The sequence below is a fragment of the Dreissena polymorpha genome, chromosome 6 (assembly GCF_020536995.1).
Source record: "Dreissena polymorpha isolate Duluth1 chromosome 6, UMN_Dpol_1.0, whole genome shotgun sequence".
Taxonomy (NCBI): domain Eukaryota; kingdom Metazoa; phylum Mollusca; class Bivalvia; order Myida; family Dreissenidae; genus Dreissena; species Dreissena polymorpha.
In genome coordinates, this window is record NC_068360.1 from 76076474 (window position 1) to 76096849 (window position 20376).

At 37.8% G+C, this 20376-nt stretch overlaps 1 protein-coding gene across 4 annotated transcripts in view; it reads right to left on the reverse strand.

Moving 5' to 3' along the window:
- Window positions 1–3117: 3117 nt before the first annotated feature.
- The window catches only part of LOC127833605 (retinoblastoma-associated protein-like), an 82447-nt gene continuing 65188 nt past the window's right edge, over window positions 3118–20376 (reverse strand). For all 4 annotated transcript variants that reach the window (XM_052358958.1, XM_052358961.1, XM_052358960.1 and 1 more), the window contains 4 exons: window positions 13506–13629; window positions 12057–12181; window positions 4974–5084; window positions 3118–3255 (listed from right to left, as the gene is read on the reverse strand). In XM_052358958.1, the coding sequence (XP_052214918.1) occupies window positions 3225–3255; window positions 4974–5084; window positions 12057–12181; window positions 13506–13629 (391 nt within the window). In that variant the 3' untranslated portion in view covers window positions 3118–3224. The remainder of the gene's footprint in view (window positions 3256–4973; window positions 5085–12056; window positions 12182–13505; window positions 13630–20376) is intronic.

The following is a 20376-nucleotide window of genomic DNA, read 5'->3' on the forward strand; positions in this document are numbered from 1 at the left end:
CTGCTCCACATCTAGATTTGAAGAATTCCACGGTTTTCCGAACATATTTTGAAGCTAATCATCAATCTACTTTGTTGATGTATCAAATATGTTGATACAGCAGTAACATTTTCGTTCGACTCTTTTCTGCTAGATTAAAGGCTTCAAGCTACACAGCGTCCCTGATAGCATCATTGAGGCTTACTGGCTTCCAATGCCTGCAGCCAGAGATGTAGTGTTTGTACCTATATTATTCCCTATCAGACCTTGATCTTTCAACTGTTGGCTTCTAAATCAATAAGCAATTTCATCTCCAAAGTAACCATCAAATCAATTTGCAGGTCACACGGATTTTGATATGTTTCGTAGTAACAAAATGTTCGACGAACTAACCATTTGAACCTATAAGTGTAACTTCATAACCCCCTTGATCTTTCACCTTTTTAGATAAAAAACGTTTTCCTCCAAAGTAACATAACTTTCACGGCTATTTGCAGGAATATACATGGAAGAATAGTCAATCAACCAAAGGAGAGATGCAAACCAATAACAAAAGGCGAACACAACAATTACAATATTGGCCATAAACTTTTTTTATTGACTTGTTTTAGCAACTTAATGAGTGTTATATTCAACATAAATAATAAAGTCTATACAATACATCATAAAGAAATCAATTAAAATCGCGTAATAAAACACAATAATAAAGACGTTTTATACTATAAACAAGAGCACCGCCTTGCGGGTGCAGACCGCTCATCTATTTTCTTTTTAAAGGTGAAGGAACTTTCAATTTCAATCACAAAGGAGGGAGGGGTGGAGTGAAGAGGGGTGTATAGTGTGGGGATGTGGACATTTATATCATTATCTTCCAAAAATGTGGGGAAAAAAAAAAAAAAAAAAAAATTTTGGGGTGGGGGGTGGGGGGTATAGTGTGAGGGTGTGGTGGTCATTTGTGAGATGATCTTAAAAAAAATTAGGGGGGGAGGGGATTCTTGGTTGCAACGGTATTTCAAAAATAAAATAATAAAAATAAATATTTGTGTTTTTTAACCGTTTCAAAATAAAAAAAATTGGGGGGGTGGGGGGGTGGGGGGGGGGTATAGTGTGAGGGTGTGGTGGTCATTTGTGAGATGATCTTAAAAAAAAATTAGGGGGGAGGGCACAGGGGATGGTTTGGGTGGAGTCTATTGTGGTATGTCAGGTAAGAGTAGTTTTGTCAAAGTATCAATCAAATCTAATCATAAATAAAGAAGTTATGGCAATTTTAGCAAAATTTAATAATTTTACCTTGAGAGTCAAGTTCATTCAAAGGTCAAGGTAAAATTCAACTTTCCAGGTACAGTAACCTCATGTTAGCATGAAAGTATTTGAAGTTTGAAAGCAATAGCCTTAATACATAAGAAGTAAAGTGGATCAAAACACAAAATTTAACCATATATTCAAAGTTACTAAGTCAAACAAAGGGCCTTAATTCCGTAAAAATGACAACCAGAGTTTTGCAACTTGTCCTTTTACTGTCCCCTTATGATAGTTTGCGAGTGTTCCAAGTATGAAAGCAATTTCTATGATACTTTAGGGGTAAAGTGGACCAAAACACAAAACTTAACCAAATTTTCAATTTTCTAAGTATAAAGGGCCCATAATTCCGTCCAAATGCCAGTCAGAGTTACATAACTTTGCCTGCACAGTCCCCTTATGATAGTTAATAAGTGTTGCAAGTATGAAAGCAAAAGCTTTGATACTGTAGGAATAAAGTGGACCTAAACACAAAACTTAACCAAATTTTCAATTTTCTAAGTATAAAAAGGGCACATAATTCTGTCAAAATGCCAGCCAGAGTCACATAACTTTGCCTGCACAGTCCCCTTATGATAGTTAGTAAGTGTTGCAAGTATGAAAGCAATAGCTTTGATACTTAAGGAATAAAATGGACCTAAACACAAAACTTAACCAAAATTTTCAATTTTCTAAGTATAAAAAGGGCACATAATTCTGTCAAAGTGCACGCCAGAGTTATCTAACTTTGCCTGCCCAGTCCCCTCATGATAGTAATTAAGTGTACCAAGTTTGAATGCAATAGCATTGATACTTTCTGCAAAAAAAGGACCTAAACGCAAAACTTAACCGGACGCCGATGCAGACGCCGACGCCAAGGTGATGACAATAACTCATAATTTTTTTTTTTTAAATAGATGAGCTTAAAATCATCAACACTGAACATTCAAATACTGTCTTAGCAAATCAATTTCATATATCAGTAAATTGAACAAAAAAATGTCTCCATGAAAACCCAACAGGTAAGATTACTTCAATAAATCCTACCAATAAAATTGAATATGTTACAATTCCAGAACAAATGTATGCACATTTAAATCATCTCATTTTAAACCAATATTCATGGTTGTTGGTATGTTAATTTTGAGAACATATCAAATATTGTATATCACACAGACATGATTAAAATGTTAACAGGATTTCTCTAATTCAAACATTAATAATAGTGAATAAATTGACTTTCCATAAAATATTGTTTATGTTCAAAATAAAAGGAGAAAACACAATTCAAAGGGTACATTTTTAAAATGTAATCAAAACTAAGGCTCCTAAGCAAATTGATTATGTAAAATACAAAGCCAACATCAAGAAATGCTACAAAACATGCAACTGAATCACATCTTAAGAAGTAAATTGCAAAGAAATTAACACCTTTCTGCACAAAACTGATCATTAATCAGTCGTTCAAAAACATCAATCATTGTATGTGAACATTTATTAAATATAGTCATCTCAACATATAGCTATGACTTTATAATAAATAACTGCATTTCACAAGCAAACGCTCACCAGTACTTCAAAATATACTTAAAGAAAACACTTGACAGTCAATAAAGAGAACTATTTTTAGTTGACAAATTCATTTAAGTTAATCCCTCATAAATTTAAACACACCTTATTTCAAATCATACTGTAAAATAAAGCAACCAGCTAAGAAATTCTATGACAAAATGTAAACTGGTAAAATAATAAGAGTCCGAGAACAAAATTAATCATCTTAAAAACATAGAATATTACATTTAAAATACAACTTTTATGAACATAAATGATATATTCAAGACATTGCCAACATCAAAAGTATATATTCAAGACATTGCCAACATCAGAAGTACAGAAGAAAAAGAAGACTATCTGTCTATCAGCTGCGATTTCGAATTCTCTCCGTTACACACAGCAGGGGAAGATAATTACTTGCTATTACTCTCCTTGTCAGTATCTCTGAAACAAGACCCAAACAAATACATGTATGATAGTAGAAGAAAGGCATGCTATATTTGGATTATTGAATATTTCTTTTGATTGTTAAAAATCCTTGGTCATAGTCATCTTACATGTTTAAAGGCAATGAATGTTGATAGTCCCTAAAATATCAGATTCACTTCATGATTAAATTCATTAAACATGGTCATAGTCATTTAAGGGTCCATGTCAGTTAACATTGTCTTTGTCACTTAACATGGTCATAATTATTTATTTAGGTCATAGTCATTAAACATCGTCACTTAACATGGTTATGGTCAATTAAAATTTTCAAAATCATGAACCTCGTGATTATCAAGGGTGACTTATAAAATTGTTGAATACAATTCTTTCGCACCCTGAGACATATCTTATACAATATGGAAGCATCCTAACATAACTCATCAAAAAATACAACTGATTTTTTTTATTTACCATACAAACTTAAATAAAACAAGCAAATTAATTGAATTGATATCCCCCGCCGATAAGCTTCTGGACAAAAAGTGTTATATTTGACACTCAAAAAAGCATTTTCTCAAGATACAAAGGGCCATAACTCCGTTATTAACAGATGGTGTACAATGCCATTTGGCGTGCATCATCCTTTTATCCCTATATATACTCATACCAAGTTTCAATGAAATCCGCCAAAGCACTTTCAAGATAAGGCTCTGGACAGACAGACGGAAAGATGGAAGGACGGACAACACCATAACAATATCCATGGGCAAGCAGGTTGCTATGGGGTAGTAGATTCATTTTTCCTATTGCTGACCTTCAATTATGATTTCACCAGAGTTGTAATAATGGCTTTTATAAAAAAATAATGTTATTCAGCCATTGTTGTAAATGCCCATAAATTGCCTTATCAGTTTAAATATAATTATCTACAAGACTCATAGAATAGAAGCAAACACAAAAAGTTGATAAATAACTAATATTAACAAGATGTGTTTGTGAAACACAATGTCCCCCTATATGACGTTTGACCTTGAAGGATGACCTTGACCTTGTGAAGGATGACCTTGACCTTTCACCACTCAAAATGTGCAGCTCCATGAGATACACATGCATGCCAAATATCAAGTTGCTATCTTCAATATTGCAAAAGTATTCATAAAATAAGCAATTTGGGCCACATATATTTGACCTCTGACCTTAAAGGATGACCTTGACCTTTCACCACTCAAAATGTGCAGCTCCATGAGATGCACAGGCATGCCAAATATCAAGTTGCTATCTTTAATATTGCAAAAGTATTTATAAAATAAGCGATTTGGGTCACATATATTTGACCTCTGACCTTGAAGGATGACCTTGACCTTTTACCACTCAAAATGTGCAGCTCTATCAGATACACATGCATGCCAAATATCAAGTTGCTATCTTCAATATTGCAAAAGTATTCATAAAATGAGCGATTTTGGCCACATATATTTGACCTCTGACCTTGAAGGATGACCTTGACCTTTCACCACTCAAAATGTGCAGCTTTCATGAGATACACATGCATGCCAAATATGAAGTTGCTATCTTCAATATAGCAAAAGTTATTGCAAAATGTTAAAGTTGGTGCAAACAAACCAACAGACGAACAGACCAACAGACAGGGCAAAAACAATATGTCCCCCACTACTATAGTGGGGGACATAAAAAGACGGCCACAAAATTGCTAGCTACATGTGAAAACTCACCCATTCCTTTGCCCAGGTGCTGATAGAGAAACAACTGCAGGGGGAGTCACTCTTTTCTTCTTCACAACCACATCCTGCTCAGTGATGTCATTTCCATTGATGATGTCAGAGCTATAAATTGAACAAGTGCCTGGTCAGAGAAGCCACCACAATATCAAGCTATAAATAGAACAGGTGCCTAGTAAAAGGCGTCATTGCCACGGATGGTGTATTTATACATTCATGATGTTAGAGCTTGAACAAGAGAGAGTTCAATAATGAAATCACTATTCATGATGTAAAAGCTGATTTGTATAGCCAATGATGAAATCACCATTCTTGATGTAAGTGCAATAATTAAAACAAGAGCTGTCACCATAGGATGACAAAAGCCCCCATATAAACGCTTGATAGAAGTTATGAGCTTTTTTCGAAACCTAAACGCAGATTTCGAAACCAAAACACGGACCCTATGTTCAAGGTCAAGGTCACAGGGGTCAAAATTTGTGTGCGTATGGAAAGGCCTTGTCCATATACACATGCATACCAAATATGAAGGTTATATCTCAAGGGACCTAGAAGTTATGAGCATTTTTCAGAACCTAAACACAGATTTGGAAACCTAAACACGGACCCTAACTTAAGGGTCAAGGTCAAAGGGGTAAAAAATCTTGTGCGTATGGAAAGGCCTTGTCCATATACACATGCACACCAAATATGAAGGTTATTCCTCAAGGGACATGGAAGTTACGAGCATTTTTCGAAACCTAAACGCAGATTTCGAAACCTAAATGCGGACCCTAAGTTCAAGGTCAAGGTCACAGGGGTAGAAATTTGTGTGCGTATGGAAAGGCCTTGTCCATATACACATGCATACCAAATATGAAGGTTATATCTCAAGGGACATAGAAGTTATGAGCATTTTTTGAAACCTAAAAGCAGATTTCAAAACCTTAACGCGGACCCTAAGTTCAAGGTCAAGGTCACAGGGGTAAAATTTTTTGTGCATATGGAAAGGCCTTGTCCATATACACATGCATACAAAATACGAAGGTTATATCTCTAGGGACATAGAAGTTATGAGCATTTCGAAACCTAAATGCAGATTTCGAAACCTAAACGTGGACCCTAAGCTCAAGATCAAGGTCACAGGGGTAAAAATTCTTGTGCATATGGAAAGGCCTTGTCCATAAACACATGAATACCAACATGAAGGCTATATCTCAAGGGACATAGAAGTTATGAGCATTTTTCGAAACCTAAACGCAGATTTTGAAACCTTAACGTGGACCATAAGTTCAAGGTCACAGGGGTACATTTTTTTGTGCGTACAGAAAGGCCTTGTCCATATACACATGCATACCAAATATGAACGTTATATCTCAAGGGATATAGAAGTTATGAGCATTTTTCGAAACCTAAACGCAAAGTGTGACGGAAAGACGGACAGACAGACAGACAGTCCGATCACTATATGCCCCCTTTTCTTCACATTTCTTCAGAGCTGCAAGAAGTACAACAAATGGCATGCCAGCGAAGAGCTGCATAACTTTCCATTCCAACAGACACATACAAGCGGTTGTAAACTTGAGCACATCAAATACTGCAAAGGAGTGTTTCAGATGGGCTTATTCAATTTTTAACCAGGTTTTCCGAAGGAAAAAACTGGTTATTAGATTGGCGAATGCGGGCGGGCTGGCTGGCGGGCTGGCTGGCGGGCTGGCGGAATAAGCTTGTCCGGGCCATAACTATGTCGTTCATTGTCAGATTTTAAAATCATTTGGCACATTTGTTTACCATCATTGGACGGTGTGTCGCGCGAAATAATTACGTCGATATCTCCAAGGTCAAGGTCACACTTTGAGTTCAAAGGTCAAAAATGGCCATAAATGAGCTTGTCCGAGCCATAACTATGTCATTCATCGTCAGATTTTAAAATCATTTGGCACATTTGTTCACCATCATTGGACGGTGTGTCGCGCGAAATAATTACGTCGATATCTCCAAGGTCAAGGTCACACTTTGAGTTCAAAGGTCAAAAATGGCCATAAATGAGCTTGTCCTGGCCATAACTATGTCATTCATTGTGAGATTTTAAAATCATTTGGCACATTTGTTCACCATCATGGGACGGTGTGTCCCACGAAAGAATCACGTCAATATCTCCAATGTCAAGGTCGCCACGACTAAAAATAGATTTAAAAAAAAAAAAAAAACTTACAAAGGGGGTTAATTTTTTTTGGTCATTTCAAAAGTTCAGTTTGAGTTTTCTCCCTTTATCAGATTTTTTTTTCACAATGAAAACCTGGTTTTGTGACAATTTTGTCCCTTGTTTTATATATAATACAAAAAGTGAGTGAACCCATCTGTAAATATACTTATTTATTTATTTATGTATTTATTTATTTATTTATCAAAAGACAACATAATTACACACATATAGTAAAAGCACCAAAGAAATGATACAAAAAACACAACATATCTGTCTAAATAAGTATGTAAGAAAAATATGAAACAAGAGGGCCATTGGCCCTAAGGCGCTCACCTGAGACCCGAAGGAACTAAACTATTTTGGAAAGGTGGAGTTCAAAATAATAAAAGTACTTCATGAAACTTAAATATTATTATAAGGTTCACAAGAAGAAATTTGCTCGCCCCTGGAAACCATGCTCTTCAGAGCACCGGAGCCATTTTCAAAGTAAATCATTATATTATAGGAACATATGTTCTCAGCATGTTTCATTTAGATTGAACTAAAATGTGACATATAGAGTTCACAATATTTCACTATAACAATAAAAATAAATCTGCCACCCACCTCAGGGCCTTGCTTTTAAATAAACTGGAACTATTTTCAGACTCACATTGCAATGATATTTCCAATTAAAACAACAATCAACCCTATTTAAAACACAAATCTTTGATAATCACACAAAACTTCCGACCTCATCCATAAACTGTGTGCTATAACAATTTGTGTTCCACTTTTATCAGTCTGAAGGTCTTTGATGTGAATTCCCAGCTGAGGCCTATTTCTAGGGACTAAGGGCATTTAAGCAGCAAGCCTGTTACATCACATTACCATTCCAAAGTCATCAATGAATACTACTGTACCAGAACAATTCAAGCAGTCAATAGAGAATTAATTAGTTGCTGATAAGCAGTTGGATGAATGGGATCATTGGAGTAATAAGAGTGCATTCCTGACAAGCCAAGCAATCATGATTGGAGGTCAAACACAATTCAAGTCATGTACAGTTGTTTCTCCCCTAATTAATTTCCTGTGAAATCAATATTACTATTTAATATTTGGAGAATATTTCATAAAAGGTTTTCAGATGGCATAAATATGTTTGTTGCACTTCATCCCCAACCAATCATTACTAGAAATGGCGCGGCAGAGGCCGACGCGTATCCCCACGCCGAATGTTTGACCTAGGTGTGCCCCAGGGTTGGTAATGGGGCCATGCATAGCTGAGATTGACCGTATTGTCATAAGAGAAGTTCATCATCAATTAGAAGTGAATTGGTGTAGAAATGAAGAAGTTATAGTAAAAGGCAATTTTGGGTGGGTGTGACATATGTGGGCAGGGCGCCCCAGGGTTGGTAATTGTGCCATGCATAGTTGAGATTGACCGTATTGTCATAAGAGAAGTTCAGTATCAATTTGAAGTGAATCGGTGTAGAAATGAAGAAATTATAGTAAAAGGCAATTTTGGGCGGGTGTGGTCTATGTGGGCGGGGCCCCAGGGTTGGTAATGGGGCCATGCATAGTTGAGATTGACCGTATTGTCATAAGAGAGGTTCAGTATCAATTTGAAGTGAATCAGTGTAGAAATGAAGAAATTATAGTAAAAGGCAATTTTGGGTGGGTGTGGTCTATGTGGGCGGGGCGCCCCAGGGTTGGTAATGGGGCCATGCATAGTTGAGATTGACTGTTTTGTCATAAGAGAAGTTCAATATCAATTTGAAGTGAATCGGTGTAGAAATGAAGAAATTATAGTAAAGGCAATTTTGGGTGGGTGTGGTCTATGTGGGCGGGGCCCCAGGGTTGGTTATGGGGCCATGCATAGTTGAGATTGACCCTAATGTCATAAGAGAAGTTCAGTATCAATTTGAAGTGAATCCGTGTAGAAATGAAAAAATTATAGTAAATGGAATTTTTTGGTGGGTGTGGCCTATGTGGGCGGGCGCCCCAGGGTTGGGATTGGGGCCATGCATAGTTGAGATTGACCCTAATGTCATAACAAAAGTTCAGTATCAATTTGAAGTGAATCCGTGTAGAAATGAAAAAATTATAGTAAATGGAAATTTTTGGTGGGTGTGGCCTATGTGGGCGGGGCGCCCCAGGGTTGGGAATGGGGCCATGCATGGTTGAGATTGACCGTATTGTCATAAGAGAGGTCCAGTATCAATTTGAAGTGAATCGGTGTAGAAATACAGAAGTAAATGTAAAATAACCTAAAAAAATGAGTGATAATTTCTGACGCGGCCCCACCCCAACCGCTATAACTTTTGACCCAGGGGTCAGATCAAAATTCCAAATAGTGCAGGGTCGCACATATGCTCATAGCTACCATGTGTGTAAGTTTCAAGGTTCTAGTGCTTTTAGTGTAGGAGGAGATAGCGGCCAGGACGGACGGACAGACAGACAGACGGACGGACGGACGGACGGCGGAGATAACCACAATATCCCCACCTTTTTTTCAAAAAGCGTGGGGATAATCATAATAATCCTCTTCAGAAAGGAACAAAAATAAATACAACAAGAAATGTGTTTGTCAGAAACGCTATGTCCCCTTCTGCGCCGCTTTTATTTAGTTTTTTTGACCTTTAACCTTGAAGGATGACCTTGACCTTCACCTTTTACCACTCAAAATGTGCAGCTCCATGAAATACACATGCATGCCAAATATGAAGTTGCTATCTTCAATATAGCATGCAAAATGTTAAAGTTGGCGCAAACCAACAGACCAACCAACCAACCAACAGACAGGGCAAAAACAATATGTCCCCCAATATAGTGGGTGGGGGACATAAAAAAATTTGGCAATTAAACTGTATATTTTATCGGCAGAATTAATATTCAGATAACTGCATGGAGATCATGAATATCATAATATGCTTAAATTTCATTGAACGTGTACATTGGTAATTTCTTAGTAGAGTGTAAACAAGGTTACACTATAAAGCCATTTATAAGTTTATAACCATGTTTTTCAACAGACTGTAACCAAAAAGGAACTCAGCCTAGATATCATAACAAGATATCCATAAAACCAATGTGTTGACCAAGTTTCATGATGATTGGACAAAAAATGTGACTTCTAGAATGTTCACAAGCTTTTTTTACTATATAAATATAAATATGTGCTGCTATGTTTTTTTTAAATCAGAACCATTTTCGATCTCAAGCGTCGTATCCAGGACACAAATTTTCTGACCAAATTTCATGCAGATTGGGCAAAAAATGTGTCTTCTAGACTGTTCACATGTTTTCACTATATACATAAAGAGAAAACTGCCCCACCCTCTAGCAGCCATGTTTTTCAAATGATCACAACCATTTTCGAATTCGTCCGAGATATCCACAAAACCAATGTTTTAACCAAATTTTATGATGATAAGGCAAAAAATGTGACTTCTAGAGTGTTCAAAAGCTTTTTTTAGTATGTAAATATAAGGAAAATGATCCCACCCCTTGGCGGCCACGTTTTTTACGGATCCGGACCATTTTCGAACAAAACCATCATATCCAGGAAACAAATGTTCTGACCATAAAGACTGGGCGAAAAATGTGTCTTCTAAACTGTTCACATGTTTTCACTATGTACATATAGAAAAAACTGCCCCACCCCCTGGCAGCCATGTTTTTTCACTAATTATGACCATTTTGAAACTAGTCCGAGATAACTATAAAATTGATGTTTAGAGAACATTTCAAGATGATTAGGCAAAATATGTGACTTCTAGAGTGTTCACAAGCTTTTTTTTACTATATAAATATAAGGAAAATGACCTCCCCTGGCGGCCATGATTTTTTACCCATCCAAACCATTTTCAAACTCAACCGTCGTATCCAGGAAACAAATGTTTTGACCAAATTTCATGCAGATTTGACCAAAAATGTGACTTCAAGAGTGTTCACATGTTTTCACTATATACTTATAGAGAAAACTGCCCCACCCCCTGGCTACAATGTTTTTCAAATGTTCACGACTATTTTCAAACTCTTCCGAGATATCCACATAACCAATGTTTTGACCAAATTTCATGATGATTAGGCAAAAAATGTGACTTCTAGAGTGTTCACAAGCTTCTTTACTATATAAATATAAGGAAAAAGGCCCCCCCCCATGGCGGCCATGTTTTTTTACCGATCCGAACCATATTAAAACTCAACCGTCGGATCCAGGAAACAAATGTTCTGACCAAATTTCATGAAGATTGGAACAAAAATGTGACTTCTAGAGTGTTCACATGTTTTCACAATATACATATAGAGAAAACTGACCAGCCCCCTGGCGGCCATGTTTTTTCACCGATCTGGACCATTTGCGAACTCAACCAAGATATCAGTGAAACCAATGTTTTCACCAAGTTTCATGATGATTGGGCAAAAGTTGTGACTCCTAGAATGTTCACAAGGTTTCTCTATAGCCATATAAGGAATACTGCCCCGCCCCCTGGCGGCCATGTTTTTCAACTTAACCGAACCATTTTTGAACTCAATCAACATATCACTTAGACAAACATTTTGACAAAGTAACATAAAGATTGGGAATCAAATGTGACTTCTACAGTGTTCACAAGGTTTTTCTTTTTTTTTGACCTAGTGACCTAGTTTTTGACCCAGCATGACCCAGTTTCGAACTCAGTCGAGTTATCATTGGGACAAATGTTCTGACCAAGTTTCATGAAGATCGGACAAGACATGTGGCCTCTACAGTGTTCACAAGGCAACATGTTGACGACGAACGACGCACGCACAACGGACGACAGACAAAAGGCGATCCCAAAAGCTCACCATGAGCACGTTGTGCTCAGATGAGCTAAAAAAAAACAATACAACAAACATAGATGTGGAAATTGAGCATCACTGACCTGGGCATCTCATCAAAGCTGAGCCTCTTGGATGATGTTCTCCTCACCGTTGTTACGTATGGCAGGTTGCCTCTCGACTTGAACGCAGCCATTGACTCATTGATACTCTTCAGCTTCTCTGCGGACTGGAAAAGTGTGATAGTCAAAGTACTTAGTGGAAATATGTGAAATACAAAGTAGAAAGTGTGACATTCAAAGACTTGAGTGTGATGTTCAAATACTTAAGTGTAACATTCAAAGAATTAAGTGTGAGATTAAAGTATTTATGTGTGAAATTAAAACAGTAAGGCTTTCAAAGATTAAAGTGTGACATTCAAAGGACAAATGTGATATTCAAAGACTTAAGTTTGACATTCAAAGACTAAAACAAAACGTTCAAATGCTTGAGTGTGACATTCAAAACAGACATTCAAACACTTGAGTGTGACATTCAAAGACTTAAGTTTGACATTCAAAGACTTACATGCGACTTCAATGACTTAAGTGTGACTTCCAAGACTTAATTGTGACATTCAAATGCTTGACTGTGACATTCAAAACAGAAATTCAAACACTTAAGTGTGACATTCAAAGTCTTAAGTTTGACATTCAAAGACTTAAGTGTGACTTCAAAGACAAAATGGCACTCAAAGATTTTAGTATGACACTCAAAGACTTAAGTTTGACATTTAAAGACTTAAGTGTAACTTCAAAGACTAAAGTGTGACTTCAAAGACTTAAATTTGACATTCAAAGAGGTAGTGTGACATTCAGAGAGGTCAGTGTGAAATTAATCAACTTAAGTGTGACATTCAAAGACTAAATGTGAAATTCAAAGACTAAAGTATGTCATTCAAAACTGTGTTTTCTTAAAGCTACTTATGTTTGTGTTGTTGACTTTGACGATTCATAGAAGATTGAAATTAAATATGAATCAGCGAAAAATCAATCATTAGTGGGAAACTTTTCAATGAAACATCACATAGTATATAAGTCAAGGAATAGCAAAACAGATTACTTATAATGTGGTTTATGTTTATTTTGATTTGTTATTTTTTAATCGAATTCTGTAGAAAAGTGTCCAGGATTAGGCACTTTATAGCAGTAGTGCAGAATATATTAAAGGACTTTTTAAAATACATTGTATGTTAAAAGCAGTTGTTTTTTTTTAAATCGATAAAAGCTCATCACTGAGCCAAATATTAAAAATATAAAACTAATTATTTTTGTTTCATGATTTGGTTTTTGCAGAAACTTGTCACAACCCATCAAAAGTGTCCCAATTAAAGTACTCTGCTAGCAGAAATGTTTGCCATATTTTGGGAGAAGTTTTGGTTACATTTTTGGGTAAATTGTTACTTTGTGCCCTTGGGAAACAACCTTTTTTCACTTTTTGCAATCGGGCAAAAGCCTGTTAGAGGCTGTCATTAATATGAAAAAATATCCCTGCACATGCATCACAATACTCACGCCAAGCAGTTCACCAAAGCTGTAGAGTTTTCGAGATCTTGGTGTCATGTTGCTCGGAGAACTTGGGGGCTTGAAAGGCGACTCCTTCAGCGGTGAAATGTAGAAATTCTTGCGTCCAGGGATACTGTAATGGTGGATGGGATATAGTAAGAGCCTTTCTAAGGGAAAACTAGGCTTAATACATGGGCAACTAGTTTTATCCAAGATAAGCCCATGAAGTCTGCAACACTTTCCGCAAACACTGGATTTTTGTAAGGAAGAGAACATCTTTGAGCAAAACAAGAGATGTGTTTGTCAGAAACACAATGCCCCCTTCTGCCCCGCTTTGAATACATATATTTGACCGTTGACCTTAAAGGATGACCTTGACCTTGACTTTTTACCACTTAAAATGTGCAGCTCCATGAGATACACATGCATGCCAAATATCAAGTTGCTTTCTTCAATATCTGAAGGGACAAAGAAGTCCTAAGCATTTTTCGAAACCTAAACGCAGAAACCTAAACGCAAAGTGTGACGGAAAGACGGACAACATACAGACGGACGGACAGAAGTGCGGTACGATCACTATATGCCCTCCTTCGGGGCATAAAAATCTCCATAAAAGCTGAAAGTGCCTTCCTTCAGCCGGGAAATGTAGAAATTGTTGTGTCCCGGGTAACTATTATAGAACATTCAAATAGGGATAATGGAATGGTGGATGGGTGGGTTATTATAGTAGAACATTCAACCAGGGATAATGAAAAGGTGGAGAAGTAATAAAAGCACACAATTCAGAATGTTATAAAAGGCATGGACAGTGTTTAAGCTTATTTGGGTGAAATTCTTGCATCCAGGGATACTAAAAAGGTGGATGGGTAATTTTATAGGTAATAGTATAGACAAATCAGAATGTTACATATGTCAATAATTTTATAGGAGAGTCACACGGTTTTAAATAATGAACTAATTTAAGAAATAATCGACAGGTAACCATATACGGTATGGAGTTCGGATGCATAGGAATTAAACCACGAGGGCGTAGCCCAAGTGGTTTGATAACAAGCATCCGAACGACATACCGTTGGTTATTAACGCAATAACCAATGGCGGGGTAATAACCCACGGTAAGCTCCCTTCTCATTCTAATGTGCGACTGTGGTAGATATGTCTATAAATGATATTAAGAGATCTTAGAGAGCACACAACAGGCTTTTTTGTACATAAAACATATCAATTAATTTTAGAAATATAAGTATGTTTTTCACATATCTCAAAATAATAAGACGCTGATTAATATTGTAAAATGTCACAATACGAACACAAATTGGCATGTTTTTTATATTGCGAGTGACTTGTTCTCATTTATTGTTACTTTGTACTGAAGACAATTGACTGACTGCCAATTTAATGCTGAAAAATACTAACTACACAAGATTCAAAGTCATTTTCATGCTTATTATTGTCGTTTTTATAGAATTATGGCATATTGTTTAAACCTATTTATTTGTATTGCCTTGAAAGCATAAGGCATATTGACACACCTTCTTGTCCATTTTCAATGTAGAACAAGTACTTGGTGTTTTAGAAGAGATTGAAAGAAAGCTCCTACAGTAGCCATCAAACCCATTGGCAAACATCATATCCACTATGCCACAGCCACATCGAATGACATTTAATATTAACACAAATTTTTTAAATAAAATTCATTTTAATTATTAAATACTTACCTGTTATCGTATGCTTATACTTTCCAAGGGGAAATAACTCATCCGGAATTTTTACTGTAATACCGTAATACAGGCCAGGTTAAACATAGTGCAATGCAACCTAGCCATAAATCGGTAACCAACCCTCAATATTCTTTCAATATATATACAAAAATATTAATCGAATAGCGGGGTGGGAGGTGGGACTAACCGATAACAGGTAAGTATTTAATAATTAAAATGAATTTTATTTAAAAAAATTGTTTTAATGTCATAAATACTGACCTGTTATCGTATGCTGATTTTGCAGCTGCGGTGGAAAGGTTCGTATATATTTTCCCAACACAGTAGAACCCATAAACAGGGTTATCAGCTAATGATATCAAGTAATCTTCGTTAAAACGGTATTAATTATGACTTCTCGGACAGAGTAATATGTCTATGTCGTAAAGAAGACACTACCGTTAGTGAAACCACAACAAGCCCAAACATATACAAATTGTATTGTTGGCACTTCAGAAAATGAAGATAAAAAGATGACAAAGGTGGTCGGATTCCTCCAGTAAACAGCTTAGAGCACATCAAAAAGTGGGGTGTGATTAATATATGCCCACAAAACAGACAGAGCTCTTAATTCATGCGGTCAGATCCTAAAAAGGAATGAATCCTAAGATAGGATAAGAGTAACTTTCCTTAGTCGAGGTCTAACCCCGAGAAATAGAAGCCGCAGACACATCTCCCCCCCCCCCCCCTTTTTTGGGGAAATGAAGAGTGTCTTTTGAGAACCTCGAATGGACTTCTGACTAACACTGCTGAGATAGAACTTCAAAGCCCTGATTGCCCAAAGAAGTTTATCCTCATCTTCATGACTACCAGTTTAAGAAAAACTTGGAAACTTGAAGGTAGAAGCCATATAGAGGACTTGATATTAAGCAAGGAATCCTGGCTGACACAACAAAGTGAAGACGACATTAGATCCAACTGGAATTGGTAGTATTCAACAGAAAAAGCATGAATTTCACTTCTCTGTATGGTAAAAGCCATAATAAGAAGGAAAACCGTCTTAAAATTATATTGGAACTGTTAATAAGCCTGATGAAAAAGGTTCATAGGGAGCTCATTAAGCATCCCAACATGTAACACAAGTCAAAACCAATTAAGAAGGTAAAGGAACGAAAAACATAGTGTTGACGTTCCATAGTTTGGATCAGTTCCAAAATAGGTAAGACAGCACAGAGTTGCGATGACTTACACAAAACAAGGTATACGAAAGCATAATCTTTATCCTTTGATGAAGAAAAGAACAAATTTCTTATCATCAAGAAAAAGATGAGAAAAACCTCTATGTATCTAGCAGAGTGTTTAAGGTAATAACTATGCTCTCGAATACCAAGTCAAAAATGAATTTCCATAGAACCTTATACAGTTCTGATGTAATTATCCTTGCACAAGTAACAAGGATTGAAACTCTAACAGAAAAACGTTCTTCTGTAGAGATAACTAAAAGTTATTAATGGCCAGACATGTAGTGGCACATGTTTGGATCAGTAAAAATATATCTCTCCGAGATATGATATTTGACCTGTGAAGAAGTTTCCTGAAAATAATTGTACAGGAGACTTAAAAGGTCGTAGAACCATAATCCCATGGTTCATCAAGTATATTGCATGAAATTATGGCAAAAACTCAGTTATTGCAAAAACTCACCAAGAAGGCAAGATATTCCAGTTTATGTCAATGGACGAATGTATAACAATCGCACACCCTGCTGGATCGATTTCTGTGAACTGCATTATTGACGTTGTTCAGCATACCGGTATATACTGCGATATACGATCGCATAACGCTAATTACTAGCGTTTGATGATAAACAACATTCTTTGATATACTATGTACAACATGCAACTTCACTGCCGCGCATGCGCAATTACATTATTTGAACCAAACGGAAAAGAATAATTCGAAAGAAAGAACTGCAGGACAAAACCTCCAACAGGGCGTTGAGACGACCTGGTATGAGTAAGACGATAGAGAAAATTTGTTGTTCTTGCAAAGAACGAATAAGTTCCTGATTTCCAGTTACAAGGAGTGATAATATGATCACCTCCGTGTCTGTAAGTAAACCACGACCGATGTGTGATAGTTGAAACCATCACAAGGGAATTGTGAAAATGTGTTGTAAATGAAAAACAGCTAAAAACAATTTTCGCTTTTCAAGATGTAGATGTGCAGGTGATATTCATTAGGATACCACATAATTGAGAAAATCAAGATACGTTGTTCTATGTGATCGTCCATAACCTTCTCTGCTCACATCTGTATAAGATGTAAGGAAGGTTGTGGTGGAATAAACTATATTCTTGCCAAGATAATCTTCTAGTCTAGACACCACTGAATAGTGGTAAATAATGACAAAAAGATGGAAATCTGTGTCATTGAATAATCCCGAGATTAATACAATTAACTTAAAAATAAAGCGGAACGGACGTAAGAAAAGACGTCTCAGCAGAAGGACCGGTGACCGGACCGGTAAATACTGACCGGTGACCGGAACCATTTGTCAAGGATGGGTGGGCAAAGAAACCACGGCAAGCCGCACTTTCCCACTCCAAACACACTTGAAAATTGGTAGAATAGGACAGTGTTTAACACTTATAAGTTTATGACCTATCTACAGAATATAGCCTCTTCTTGAACCAATAACAGGCGCCTTTAAAATCCTGGATAATACAGGTCGTGAAGTCATCTATTTGCGAAGTACTGAAATATGATTGACAGTGGTACCTCCGGAATCGGAGGTGTGATGGCAGAAAAAGGTGAAAACCCTAGGAGTTACCTTAAGGGGGTCCACGCTTGCCGGTAGAATGCATGGAAGTCTTAAATTCTGACTTGATTAATCTATTTACTTCAAGGCTCCTAACCGGGACGAATTCCGAAAGGAATACGACCAGTTATAGGAAGACGGCCTGTTATGGCCAGAAGTGTAATAGAAGAATAACTTTAAGATGAGGTCCCTCCAGATCCTAGGATCTAAGATCTGAGTTCAATAGGTCCTAAGCCATCTACAAGACTGTAGCCGTCAATCTGATAGGCAATCCTATGTATCAGAACTCTTGTTGATTCCAGTAGCTTGAAAATATGCACTGCCGTAGGAGCAATAGAAAAGCAGAAGTCGATACAAATGTCGTCTTGCTAATCCTGCTAGCGTCATTAATGTGTCCCAACTGTTCCGTGACACTGACTGCAAAGTCTGTAGCCGACAGGTAAAGGCGGTTAAAACAATTCATCCTTCGGGTCTCGAACATAAATTAATAGAGGTCAAATAGTAATGTTCGTCCTCAATGCTAGTCTCCGAGCCCACTTCAGCCGATCTATCTGCAAGCCCAGTAGTCTGCATGTAGCCGGTTGAGATAGAAGTACAAATAACAGATATAGCATGATTTGGTAACCGTCGCCAGTAGAATATCAGTATTGAAAAACACAAAAAGTCATGTAGATTGTTGAATCCATAAAATATAGTATTCAATACAATCATAGCCAGGGGTATACAACTAGGTAATGTAGACGATACCCGTGATACTAAAAATTGACCGAAAACACAGTGGAATATCGGTAATTAGTAACTGGTGACCGAACCGGACCGGTCAATGACCGGTAACTGTAGCCAGGTGAATGGACCAGTCATAATATGCCCGGTGACGTTACCAGTTAAAGACCGAAAATGGTGGAATCCATATGGTCTGATATCAATGTCAAGCACTGCTCGGAAAAGAAGATCGTGCCAAAAATCTTAACCGATGGCGATGAGACATCACTTATTCTGACCGGTGATCAGTGATATGACCGATGAATGGTGACCGATGTCCGGTGATCAGGACCGGTATAATATAACTGCGTCAGAATGGAAATATCTGGTGCAGAAGAATGACCATCCACGAAGTCATCTGATAATGTTAACCGGAAAACAACGGTAGATTATCAGTATTAATAGGCATAAGTGTCCTTGTAGTCGTAGTGGAGAAAAGAACAGCTTATCCTGAAGCCTGAAAGTTAAACGAACTAGTGTTCGTATACAACTACGGCTCGGTGACTGCAACATGTGTGGATGCCATAAGAAAAACCATCACACGTGGAATGGAGACATGATATTCCTAAAGGAATAAAATGGAGAACGTCGATATGACCAGTAGGTTCATTAACGCCTACATGAAAAGTGGCGACATCCATATAACTTCGATGCCGAAATATTGTTCGGCTACGCTGGAAATATTGTCTTCTACAATATTGTCTCCGTGAGCATTGACGTGATCGCTTACAAGCGTATCAACGCCGAGAACTGCTCAATGAAGGAGAGGTATGTTCCATAACTATCCTGTTGTGCTCAATGAAGTCCGCTGATGTCTACGTGAAGGTTGACGACGTCCTCGTTTCCTGCGATGTCGAGATCTGGATCTGCTGCGCTGTCGAGATGTGGATCGGCTGCGATGAGACCGAGATTTTCTAGAATAACGTTTCCGTGAGTGACGACGTGATCGCTTACGAGAGCCGCGACGATGAGAACTGCTCGACGAAGAAGAGCGTGTCCGATGTCTACTCCTTGATGAAGACGATGTATTCGACGACGAATTGGAGAATAATTCAATGAAGACCGAGTTCTTCTTCTTGACCGGTGACTGGTGTTATCGGTGGCAGGCCTAACTGATGACTGTTGACCGGTGACCGGACCGGTGATCAATGACCGGACCCGTGACATGACCGGACCGGTGACATGACCGGTGACCGGACCGTTGATCAATGACCGGACCGGAGACCGGACCGGTGACATGACCGGTGACCGGACCGTACCGGTAACATGACCGGTGACCGGACCAATGATCAATGACCGGACCGGTGACATGACTGGTGACCGGACCGGACCGGTGACATGACCGGTGATCAATGACCGGACCAGTGATCAATGACCGGACCGGTGACATGACCGGTGACCGAACCGGTGACCGGACCGGCCGGTCAGACGTCGATCAAAGGTCCGTGATCAACGTCCCCGGTGACGACCCGGTCATATCATGACCAGTGTTGTCACCGGATAATGACCGTATGGCGGATGCCAAATGGTCCGGCATTGGTCGATGTCCTTGACCAATGCCATCGGGCAAAGACCGGCTGACGGGTGTCGCCATATG